General features: G+C 39.0%; 1 protein-coding gene across 6 annotated transcripts in view; it reads right to left on the reverse strand.

Moving 5' to 3' along the window:
- Window positions 1–13,150, reverse strand: part of SGMS1 (sphingomyelin synthase 1) — a 337,682-nt gene that overhangs the window by 18,408 nt on the left and 306,124 nt on the right. For all 6 annotated transcript variants that reach the window (XM_073241069.1, XM_073241067.1, XM_073241068.1 and 3 more), the window contains one exon: window positions 8,564–8,681. In XM_073241069.1, the coding sequence (XP_073097170.1) occupies window positions 8,564–8,681 (118 nt within the window). The remainder of the gene's footprint in view (window positions 1–8,563; window positions 8,682–13,150) is intronic.

Consider the following 13,150-nt stretch of genomic DNA (forward strand, 5'->3'; position numbering starts at 1 on the left):
CATGTTGGGGTAAGCATCTGGGTGGCTCTGGATGAACTACCTACTCAATCCAACTTCAGTTTCCTCATCTGCACAATGGCAAGAACAGCACTTTCTCATACTCAACCCTCACCAACCAAGCAAGATAATGTTTGTAAAAGTAATTGCTGAAATGAATAGAGTGCTATGCAAATTTAAAGCAGCATTACAGTTACCATGTTAGGTCAATCTTGGGGCAGGAGGCGTGTTCTTAAATGAAAACTCAATGCCTGGCACCCAACAAGTGAAATTTGGATGGTTCCCCTTAAATACACAGCCCTCACAGATGCTTATTCATGATCCAAGGAGACTTTTTTGAATTCTTCCTCCAGAAAGTGACTGCTTCCCTCCTGGAAAGATTTAGTTTCATCCATGAATATTATAAGCATCTCAACTGATCTGAAGTAGAGATTTCACCATGCACATCTGTTTAGAATTCATATACACAACTTTTAAAAAGACTTTTCTCTCCATTCAGTTCCGAAGGATTTGGTTCTCTGTATTTCTTCATTATCAAAAATGTCCATCAACTCCTCTACTAGGCAGGTTTTTTGGGAGAGATGGGAGTCATCTCTAAGTAATTATCTGTAGCAGTAATCCCCAACCAGCTTCTCTTTCCCTCAGTAAAAATGTTCAAATTTTTCATGGCCTCTAGTAAGGAGACTTATCAAAGGCTTCATAAAATCTTAAACAAAAGTCAGGTATGGGTATTCATTCACCCATATTCTTATCCGTTACGTAAGAAATCCAGTATTTCAGTTAGACAAGATTTTCCTTTAACAAAATTACATTTGCTTCATGTGTTGAGAGATCTTTTAGCCTACCCTGGTCATGAAGTGAAAATTGAAGGAAAATTTCCCTCATATTTTTGTTTTGAAAATTTCTAAATTTAAATAACAGTATAATGAACCCCTACAGACTTTTCACTTAGACTCTTCAGTTATCAGTATTTTGACAATCTGCTTCTCCTTTCTCTCTCTTTTTTCCTGGACCATTTGACAATAAGTTGAATACATTATGACACTTCAGCCCTTAATGTAAAAACAAGGGCATTTTCTTCTATAATCACTTTATGAAATTTAACAATGATACAATACTATCAGAGTTAACAGACATCTTTATTCAGGCTTCCCAACAGTCTCAGCAACACCTTTATAGCTTTTTCCCTCCCAATCTAGGATCCAATCAGAGAAATACATACTGAGGTTACTTGTCAGAGTCTTAATTTCTCTTAGTCTAATATAGTTTCTCAGCATTTTTTCATGTCATCAACATTTTTGGTTTCTTTTTAGAATGCCCCTCAATTTGGTTTTATCTGACTATTTCTTTATGTTTAAGTTAAGGTTCAATGTATTGGCAGAAATATTACAAGAATGTGTCTTTCTCAATGTGTCATATCAACAAACATCTGCTATTGGTTTGGTCACTTAGCTCTTGGTTTTGGTTTGGTCACATTCACCTTTGCTCCTTATCTAATTATCAAGTAATTTGTGATTTTTTAAAATTATGTAAATATTACTGCCCCCAACCTTTCACCCAGTGGCTTTTGCATCCACTGATGACTACTGCTTGAATTGTTACTACAGTGGTTATAAGTGGTGAATTTCTATTTCTAGTATTTCTTTTACATCTATTGACATTTTGCTCCCTAATGCTACATTAAAAATTTTTTTTATTAATATATTACAATCAGTTGCTGTCATTATTTCACTGTGATGAAGACCCACTGGCCTACAGTGTCTGGAAAGCTCTGGCATGCTTCCTCAGGATGAAAGTCTTTTTGTGCATCCATCTGCCTGCAGTCTGACACAAAGGGCAATGTCTCATGTACAGCTGTACAACATCACCTCTGAGGCCCTCTGGAAATCCCCAGGGAATGCTTTCTGCCCCTAGTGCCTCTTCACACCAGATGACTGTTGCCACACAGAAAATCTCTGTCACCTTCCCATTGTGTCCCAAACACAGCCCTCTCAGCTCTGGTGTAGACCTTCCTCACCTCTGGTTCAGACAAGCATTCAAAAGCAGCCTCACCTATCTATCCAATGTGAAGTACCAAGAACATGGCCACTTAACACCATTAGTGCCTGTGAAACACTAAGCAGGTCAAGTATCTCTGAACAGCTGCAACTTCTTCCCACTCACTGTTGTGAGAAGAAAATGGAAACAAAATCTTTACAGTCAAAGCTGGCACACACCACTTCATTCGGCAGCACTCTAAGTCTACCTGCTTCCCTTCCTCCCGAACAGCTTACTTTCTGTGTCACTGCAGAGACAGAAGTGATCACATATTACTTCCTGCTAAAACCTTGCCGGGCTTCCCATGGCCAAATCCCTTAGACAAAGCCCACACTCCTCAGAAGCGTGACGAGACCCCTTTGAACCTGCCCACACTTTGCCTCTCTGGCTCTCTCTCCGGGCATGGGCTCATGGGATGACCCACCCAGCCATATCTAACTTCACCTGCTCCCCCACACTCCCTTTCTCACCCTCTCTGTTTTCTCCACTTGGCAAACTCCTACTTGAGACTTGGCTCTGCCGGCACCTCCTCAGGGTGGCTGGCCAGCACTCCTGGAGCGGTTTGCCACATTCCTCTACATTTCCATGGCAACTGGGCTCCACATGCCTCTTACAGGGAGGGCTGAATAAGTCAGAGAGTGAGCTGTTGGGTTACTGCCCATCACAGCCGCTGGATGCCCATTTGTGAAAGCAGAGGATGCTCGTCTTACACGTCTGTGTATCCTCTAATGTACCCTACACGGGACATGCTCTCTCAAAATGTTTGTTTAGGAAATAATCAACCTGCTGGTTTATCAAAACAAGTCACATCTACAATCTCCCTGACTCATAATCTGGGAGAGTGTGAGTCTGCCTGGTGACTTCCCTTAAGTAACAAAACCATTTGGAAAGTTCAAGGTTTATAAAGTCATGTAAAAATGCAAATATCAAATGTTAACTATAAGGAAACAGGAATATATACAGAACGCATGATTGTAAATATATAAGCAAAATATGCAAAGAGGCTTAATAAATATACTGAAATAGCAACAGCAGATAAGGTCATGAGTGACTAAAAACTTTCTTTTTTTTTTTCAATGTATCTATAATGAATGGGGAGTTTCTTGAAAGGGGAAATATGAACCTTCTTTTTTTTAATGAGAGAAATGATTTAGTGCATTCCTATAGTGCATTCCTATTTTTTCTATCTTTGAAAAAGGAGGAGGGCTGTGCAGAGAGAAGTGGGAAAGTGAAGAAGAGACTTGGGATGGGGAAGGTTCCTGGAAATTATACGTAAGAAATAGGAAAACATGAGAATGAACAAAAAGAAAAATTACACTGACAGGAAGAAATGGAGGCATGCAGAAAATTAGGTAAAAATCAAAGCACTGACGATTTGCATTCCACACAATTCAGCAGGCTGACATGAAGCTATTTTGGTAATGGAACACAAGCCATATCTGAACTAGTGATAAGGTTAGCAGGGGCTAATCAGAATATCAAAACTTGTCAACATGGAAGGCAGCTTAGAACACTCAAGCTGCTATCTGAGAATGTAAGAAAGAACTAAAAATGGCTAAAAAAAAACCCTAGAGACTCACTGTCTTTTGCCAGTGAGAATTCATGCCAGCAGAGAGAGCCTTTAGGCTGATGACTGCCTTATCACGTTAGCAACAAATTAAGGAAGGTGCTTTGAGCTTTCTAATCTGTGCAGTACAGAAAACGTGACTGTGGCATAAGAGAATACGAAGGCCTATCTGTTATTAAACTTGTATTCTATTGTTTCACTGAACAATTAGCCACCCAAACGTGGCCTTTGTCCAACAGTGGTCTACTGCCTAGTGTGTTGGGGAAAACAAAAACAAAAAATAAAACACGTCTTTCAAGTTCAAGGGAATCACTGCACTGAAAACACGTCAGATTCATGCGTTAGCCAGCTAAGTACCTGTGCTGTAACATAACTCTTTCTGAGGTTTTCAAATCCAAGGTCACCATGGAGACCACAGCACAGAACCCAACACACATCTCACTTTAGTGCTTAGTCACTAGGTTAACTAATGCGGTGATTAGAACAGAGCTGAAAACAGTATGTTATTTCCTCTCTTCCATTAACCTTAGGCTGGCTGTTTCTGGGGCCCTGCGTAGGTTTTTTTTTTTTTTCTCTTTTGGGAGTTTGCTAAAACAGGAAAAAACTTTATTACAGAAAGCTTAGACCACCACAGAATTCTCAAATGTTTCTGCTTTTTCTTTTAATATTGGAACAAGACGATGAGAGGTTGTTTTCAGGCTTGTGCATGTGCTCCTTGGAGAAAAGCTGGGATGAGATAAACAGAGGTTAATCAAGGTATCAAAAACCTGGCAGCTTCTAGGGTAATCCTGACGCACGCATCCCCTGGAATACGGGACAAATGCTCCCCTGAAATTGCCAATCTAGGAACTGAACTCCTTTTCCGGATTTCCTGATGGTCTATCTTCACCGCAGTGGCATTTGAGGGGAGGCCTACTTTTCTTTCTCACTAATCATTTCACATGCTGACTGCTCCTCCCAGCTATTAGTTTTTGCAAAGTGAAGAGTACACTGCCATCAAACGAATGAACAATAGAACAATTTTCAAAATTACTACTGCATACTTATCGGAACATTTGTCTTGGAAGCTACACATTTTGAGTATTAGCATTAAGCATACTAATTACAGAGTTTACTATGATGGTAGTACCAAGTTTAAGTTCAGAGGACTATGCTATATAGAAAGCTGTATTCTGAAGCTCTACTCTCTTCCCATGTAGTTTAATGATGACTGATTAACTGAAAGACTATCCTATCCACCAACCGATAGGCCTTATACAGTGTCTCACATCGGGAATATCCCTTTCTTCCATATCCACAGCTCTAACACCATCCAGACTATATGAATCACAAACATTTAATTTCTAGCTCTGGTTTTTGTCTCTCTTCATACCTATCTAGCTAACTGTCCTGGCCACTACCACTTAGATACCTCACAAGTACCTCAAGCTCTACTTGTCTAATCTAAAGTTGTCAGCTGGCTTCCCCTCTTTACCTTATAATTATCCTAGAGGTGAAATCCAGTCACCTTTGAAATCTTTCCTTTCTCTCCTCATTCCCTACCTCAAACTCATTATCAAGTTCTATTGATTCATCCACTTCAATACTGCTCCAGTCTGTCCCCTCCTTTCCATTCCCAGGACTAATGGCTCAGCTTAAGGCCCTCATTACAGCATTTTACACATTTATTATATAAGGCACAGCTTTCAACTAGGTGATTTTAGAGGGCTTTCCACAAAGGCCGGGCTTGACATCTCCCTTGCTCACCCCCCACACTAGCTCCTAACACACATGGGTGCTTAATGCTTCACTGTTCAATACACTTGCATGGGCCAAGCAAGCAGGGGTGAAGTGGAATGATGATACCAAGTTCTCTTCTTATTTCTATGTAGCATTTTACATCGACAGAGCCTCTACAGCTCTGCCTTCTCTTACTCTCATACCTCCTTAAGACAGGTGTACAAAGTGTTATTAGCCCTGTTCTGCCAATATATTAGTTAAGGATCTGAGAAGTTAAAAGCGACGGCCACACAGCTAATAAATGCTTGGGCAAGATCATCCTGACTCTGACCTCTGTGTCGTTTGTACTACTAGGTACATTTGTGTTTTTTACAGGGTAGTTAAGCTCCCTTGCTATGCAGTGGTTCACAGGAGGTTGCTCAAGATTCGGTGGCAAGGACATAGAGACACTCAAATAGAACATTCGATGGGATGACTTTTGGTGAGTCTCCTTCCCATGCTGACTAACCTAGGCCTGGGCATGACTCTAAAGGAGGTACAGCTGTTCTCCGGAATCTCTCTTTCCCCTTCTGACACTGTTCCCCAAGGCAGCGTTCTAATCCTGGACTGACCACTGAATCTCTTAGGGTTGATCTGATACCCACCCAAGTAGTAGCACTAAACTTTGAAGGCTTTTTTCCAAATTTTCTGTCTAGCTTCAGAAATCATTCTCTTTTACCTGCAAAGTGATTTTGCCAAACAAGTTAAAACTGAATTGAATGGAGTCTCCAGGGCTAACTTTCTATTTAGAGGAAATATGGAGAAGAAAGGATGGAGTTAATTGATGCTATGAAGAAACAAACAGATAAACCCAGACTGTGGGCTATGTAGAACAACTGATCTGATCTCTAGAAATTACTGATGGGACTTTAAAAAAAAAAAAAGGAGAAAGGGTTGCTCTAGAATTAAGAGACTTAAGAGACAGAATAAATGTAAAGACTTTGTATCTTAATTTTTACAAACTAACTGTTAGAAAAAAAAAGGCATGTTTAAGACAGACAAGATATTCCTTGAACTGGTAACTGCTGATATCAAATAATTACTGTTAATTGTGTTGAAAGTACCAACAACCTTAGAGTTACACAATAAAATGTCCAAAATTTTTAGATGCATATTGAAGTATATATAGTAATGAAATGACATTATATGGGGTTTGTTTTAAAATATTTCAAAAAGAAAAAAAAGATGAAGCAAATACAGCAAATCTTGATATTTACTGAATCTGGGTTGGTTCCTTCTACAAGTCTATCTACTTTGGGATACACTTGAAAATTTTCAGAAAAGAAAATTGTTTTCTGAATTCTTTCTTCCAAAAGCCCTGTTCTACAAAAGAAGTAATTTGTTTTCATGTGTTTTAACTAATACATTTTGCTAAGGTGTACTAATGTTTCACCCCCTGCTATATACTCTAAAGATTCCTATTTCCAGAAGACCACCACAGAATGATGGCCCTAGTTGGAATTTCTGGCAACACAATAAATGAGTGACACGTTAAGGTTTGCTTTTTGGGTACAGTTCCTGCCATGACCTCTGCCTTTATCAAGAAAACCCACAAGCTATTTTTAGCCATGGAATCTTGGTTAAACACGGTGATGACTCCAGCCAATTCTGTAAGTGCTAATGCGACCTGAGCTGGGATTTGCTAGCAAGTGTGGACCTAAGAGGAAACAGGGCTAGAAAGAAAGCAGACAGCAAGGCTATGCAGCACGGCCCCTTGATACTGGATCCATCTTCCCCAATGTGTGCTTGGCCAGATCACACATCTTCCTAAACTGGCTACCTAAAGTACCTGAATTGGTAGAGAAATTCCCAGTGCACAGACAGACTTTTTAAGGAATTGAGCTACACCTTAGGTGGATGTCCTAAACTATGAGCCTCCTACTGAGAATGCACTGCAGTAAGTCATCCTCCTGGCAAGAGTCTACATCACTGGATCCTCAGTGATGATAAATGTTTCCTATCACACAGGAGCTGCAGGCAAAGCCTTGAGAGCTTTGGAGGTTGAAGGAGATGTGATGACACTGGCTTCTCTGGCATGTGGAAGAGAGAGCGAGATAGATGGTGCAGGGAGCCAGGACTGCTGATAGAGATGCACAGAACTTTGGGAACATTTGTTCTTTATGACAGCTCCCTCTTGTAGCAGAAACAGAAAAAGTAAAGTAAGTAACTAGCCATCTCTTTGAGCACATACAAATCTAGGAAGGAATGGGGTCCATACAAAACAACCTAAAGGGATCCAGAATTTCAAATGATAGACACCACTTTAAAAATCCAAAGAGAAATTCCCAGTCCTCTTTGAAGGTCTGAGCAGAGAGAGTATCTCTTCGGGAAGGAGCAAAAGTCCAAAGGGCTGAAATTGGAAAGGTATGTGGGTATTTCACCAGCTCAAGTGCAATTCAAAGAGATGTTTCCAAAGACATCATAGTATTCCATATTTTCTTCCGGCCAAATCAAGGAAACTAGCCTCTTCTATTTCTTGTTGCATTAAAGAGCTTTAATGTAGGTAAACATTTTTAAAGCTAAATCTCTGCTAATTATTTCATGAAGTCCCAATGATCTCCCTAGTCAAAATTACTCCAAGATAAAGCTTAAGGGTAAGGACTGTTATGCGAATCTGATAAGAAGGGAGAGAACGTAAGAGAGGAAGGAATACAGTCTATTTGAAAGAAAGGCTTTTATGCTATTACAGAAGATCAATATGGCAAAATGTACGTCCAGAAAATACTGATCTTGTTTGGGTGGGTGGAGGGTGCAGGGAGACAGGAATAGTGTTTTGTGCTCTGCTGTTACAGATTAACACTGCAGGGATTAATAGAAAGAAGGAAAAAATACCACTTGAAACCAAACTTTCCATCTGAGAGAAAGGAAAAAAGCATGTAAAAGCTTTTGGATCTGTGTCAAGGGAGTGAATGATATTTTAAAAGTCTGGCAGTAAACCAAAGAGCTACACCCACACACAGAGCTTAGCTGCTTCCAGCACACTAACTAGATTACATTATTTTCCCAGCTGGGAGGCACTGGCAGGTTTGGGAAATTTTGAGGAGGGTGGGCTGCCTAGCCTATATTGCTTAGCAACACTCCCACATGAGGGTGGAGGGACCTGACTCTATCCCAAAGAAATTTTCACCTTTGCCCTTAGGCAAAGAACCCCTGGGTAGGATGAGAAACACACAGAAAGGGAAATTACAGTGAGGAAGAGTTTACCTTCGGAGAGCAGTTGAAATGCATACCGGGTACTGGGAGTGTAGTTACATACATTGTAATACATCGATACAGGTACAGCGTGCCGACTATGCAGAAAAATCTTCTGCTAATAATAGACCTAGAAAAAGGGAAAAACAGGGCACTCAGTCATGAAATTTTGCAGGTTCACTTAGTTTTCAATGACCCAACAAAATAAACAAACCCAAAAACTCCTTTAGAGCTTGAAGTCTGAGTATTGTAACTATAGCTAATATGATGATTTTGAGTACGATGTGGTTTTAGTTTTTTTGTTTTATGTTAAGTTTCTATAGTGCTATTACTTAGGCTTTATTAAGTCAGAAACCTGAGCTGATATTTAACTGGCGGACAAGAGAAGCCCATTCTGAGTGGTCAGAGCTGAAAGTACCTGTGGTTAAACATTTAGAGTGTCTTTTCTGTCAGAAAAGGAAAGATGTTCAGAAATTAGAATAGCATTAAAAGAAGTATTCAAAACTTTTTCTGACATTTAATGAGTCAAGGACATTAAATATTTTTACTCATATATCCCAGAAACTGACTCTTAGCTGATTCCTGAGGAGGTATAACGCCGAGAAACAAGCCTGTCTGGAAGACAGCATCTCACCCCCATCTCTCTCTCTGCTTACTAGGTGGCCTTGGGATAGGCTATTGACATCTCTGCATCTCAGTCTACTAATCTGTAAACCAGGGACAATAACATTAGAAATTGTGTATGGATAACCCCTGCCATGCATGCACAATGGTAGCCATCAAATCCAGAGATTATGTGGGTGAATAAAAAGTAATCAAGAACTAGAAATAGAAATCTTTTCCATTTCAAGTTGATTATGAAATTATTTGATATTTACATGTGAACACGTACACTGAGTTTGATAACTTATGCTGATATCAAGTCCCATAGAGGTTTGCTTTAATTAGATTAAGTTGTACAAACTTAGGTGTATCCTTGGGCAAGAATGTTCCTTCCCTATTTCTATCCTGTTCTACCACAGCCAGAATCAGTCCTGTGAGTCTCCTCTAAAGAGTTCAAGTTTTTCCTAGGCCTGGGGCAACCTGAGTTAAATACACACACACACACACACACACACACAAATTTTTGAGACAATGGACAGGCTTTCCTCTGAGCATACAAACATTACATCACTCTGTAATTGCACGGTGTAGCTCTATTTACTATGTAGGATGGACATTCCTAGTGAAGTGTTGTAGTTGGAAGAGAATTCGTATCATTTGCATTTTTTGTTTTAACAAGAGGAATGAATTGATATATCACTTGTGTGGTTAAAATTAATAAAAAACGTAACCTATGCAACTACTAACATTTCACTCAACTGTAGACTTCATGTAAGTTACTTAGGTTGTATGGGTAGAGTCTGGATGTTTTGCCTCCTTAACCAGATTTCAAAAACTGGGTCAGAATTGCTTACCATAAAGACTGTCTTATTTTCTCTTTGTAAAGCTATGCATGCCACCTCCAAGGACAACAATTCATTCAGCATAAAGCTGTCGTATAAATGTACATAACTCTAATTTGACATATAACAAAAAGCACAATATAATTAAACAATATAAAGAGGAACAATATTAGAGAATCCTATCCTATAAATGTCTAACCAAGAATACACAGCATGCCAAATGAATTTTACCTTGCAAGATAACATGGTCTTCTTTCTTAAAGTCTCTAGCCATCCTGCTTAGACAAATTATTTGCAGTTTATTTAACTATCCAAGAAAAACCTAAGCCAGAAAACTGTTGCATATATCTAGATCTGTTCATCTTTTTAGAGAAGAAAACAAATACAGATTGCTATCAGTCAGTGCTAATGAAGATTGCTATCTTAAAACCACTTTGCCTGATTCTTTCCCTGTATGTAAAGATATAAACCCACAACGGATATATTTCCGTTATCACACAGGAGCAGCAGTGAAAGGATTTCATGGTTATCTGAGGATGAAGTACATGAAAAAATGATAAAGGATGATGATGAAAGACAAATCTTTTTACAAAAAATATTTTAAAAGTAATAAACATGGAAGATTCAGTCATAACTGACATACTCTTTGATTTGAAGTGAAAAAAATCAAATGACTTCATCCATGTGATTTCATCAATATTAACAACAAGGCGACAAGGTGGAAGGGGCACTAATAAGAATCTTTTGTTCTTTGGCATTTGCTGACTCTTTTTGAAATTAATCTTAGAATATCTTCAATGTATAATAACAAACAAGGATTTCCTCCTATTAACTTAAAAAAAGCAGGAGATAAAAGTGTTTCAAAGAATTGTATGAACTTGAGGTATTTATTTTCTTAAAAGAATTTCACACATTAGCATTTTTACTAATTAAAGGTTTAAAAGCTCAAGATATGTTTTTAAAAGAAGTTTAGTTAAGAAAGTAACAAGGCAACAAAAAGCCACCAAAGAAATGTTAGTGAGATATTTATTACTAGAGATATTGAGCTAATGCCAAGAACAGGACAGATGTTTTCATTCCCAGAACCACAATGGTGTTCCTCTCACTTGGGATACATCTCTGTCCTCATGTTCAAAAGAAGCCTGTTTCCTCTCTGGTGACACTTTGCAGTGACTATCCCCTCACAGACATCTGTATTTGGTCAGAGTTATCTCCCAGTGTTTGAGGAATAGGCTCACTGCTACTTTTCCTGGAGAAAAGTAAAACATAATGTGAAGTTTGATATTAAGGAAATCTGAATGAAAGTGTTACTATTTTACAGATAATTATTAAGACTTACAAGGATAGCATACTATGTCCAGAACAGGTGACTTTATTCAACTTTTTAATATCCCAATTTAAAAGGAAAAAGTATTCAGGATTGGATTAAAAGCTCCCAATATTAGGCTTAAAATAGCAGTACTATATTGTTTTGGACATTAGGCACAGTGGTCAAAAATTCTAAAGGAAAACGTGTGAAAGACATTAGTATTTTGGAAAGCAAGATGACAATATTCCAAAGTTCTTTTGTCCCCAGAAGCTGTCTCTTTCAACTAATCCATAGCCAGAAGACATACAAGTTTTTCAGTGCTCAGACCTGTTCTGCAAGCTCCTTATGAAAGCTACTGGCTTTCAGAAACAAACAGGTCCTGAAACATAGCAGCAGAACTAAGCAACCCAACCTAAGAAGCAATAAACAAGGAGGAGAGTACATGTAACTGGAGCAGAGTCATGCACACCCACATCTCTGGAGCAATCACTGAGGCTCCTGTATGATTCAGGTCCCTGATTAGATGTTTTCAGTATATGCTACATGGACGTGGCATCATTGAGCTTATCTTCAGACAGATGCCAGCTCTACTTTAACAGAGGCTCACTTGGTGACCTGGACCATCTCAACTAATTTCCTTGGAAATTAGCTTCCTCACCAGCAAAAGGATGTCTTTCTTATGAATCAGAGATATGCCACTGAGGTATTTCCCCAACTGTTACTCAAAGTAGCTAGGGTTTTGCCAGTATCTCCTATATACCAAGCCCTATGCCATTTAGTTCTTAGAACAACCCGTAATGCAGGCTAGGATCCTTCTTTTATAGATGGGGAAACTGCAGTTCAGAGAAACATAAATATATTACACATACACAAGACAAAAAGATTCAAGAAACTGCTTCAGATTGTATAAGAAACCCCAATTTTATTTTGAGACTACACTGTTGGGTACCTATAGATGAGCCAACATCCTACCACACTTAAGTTACAGTTCAGAATCTACTTAACTCAAATTTTTCACTAAGTTAACATTGTATGCCCTATTTCATATTGATTCAGAACGCTACAAAGAAGCATTTTGATAATAATTTAATGATAACTACTTGATGAGTTACTAAAGAACTGAAAAAAAATCCTTCTATATATTCAGCACCAAAGGGGCCCATTTCTCATTACTGTTTGCAGTCTGTTCCCAGTTAGACTTGCTTACAATCTCCCCAGTGTTCAAGCAGTCATTCTGAAATGGCATCCACTTCTCAACATCCCTTTTTGCCTGAACTTCCAGTGACCTTCTACCTGTGGTCCTCAGTTCCACTCATTCCTCCATAAAATCCACTGTACCCAGAGCAACTAGCATCATTTTTTTGCATTATTTATTTATTTTTAAAATTTTTTATTAAGGTATGATTGATATACACTCTTATGAAGGTTTCATATGAAAAAACAATGTGGTTACTACATTTACCCAATTATCAAGTCCCCACCCATACCCCAATGCAGTCATTGTCCATCAGTGTAAGATGCAACAGATCCACTATGTGCCTTCTCTGTGCAACACTGTTCTCCCCGTGATCCCCCACACCATGTGCACTAAACATAATATCCCTCAGTCTCCTTTTCCCTCCCTCCCCACCTGCCCTCCCACACCCCTCCCCTTTGTTAACCACCAGTTCACTCTCGGAGTCTCGGAGTCTGCTGCCATTTTGTTCCTTCAGTTTTGCTTCATTGTTATACTCCACAAATAAGGGAAATCATTTGGCATTTGACTTTCTCTGCCTGGCTTATTTCACTGAGCATTATGTCCTCCAGCTCCATCCATATTGTTGTAAATGGTAGGATTTGTTTCTT

Source organism: Manis javanica, chromosome 7 (assembly GCF_040802235.1).
Source record: "Manis javanica isolate MJ-LG chromosome 7, MJ_LKY, whole genome shotgun sequence".
Classification (NCBI taxonomy): Eukaryota; Metazoa; Chordata; class Mammalia; order Pholidota; family Manidae; genus Manis; species Manis javanica.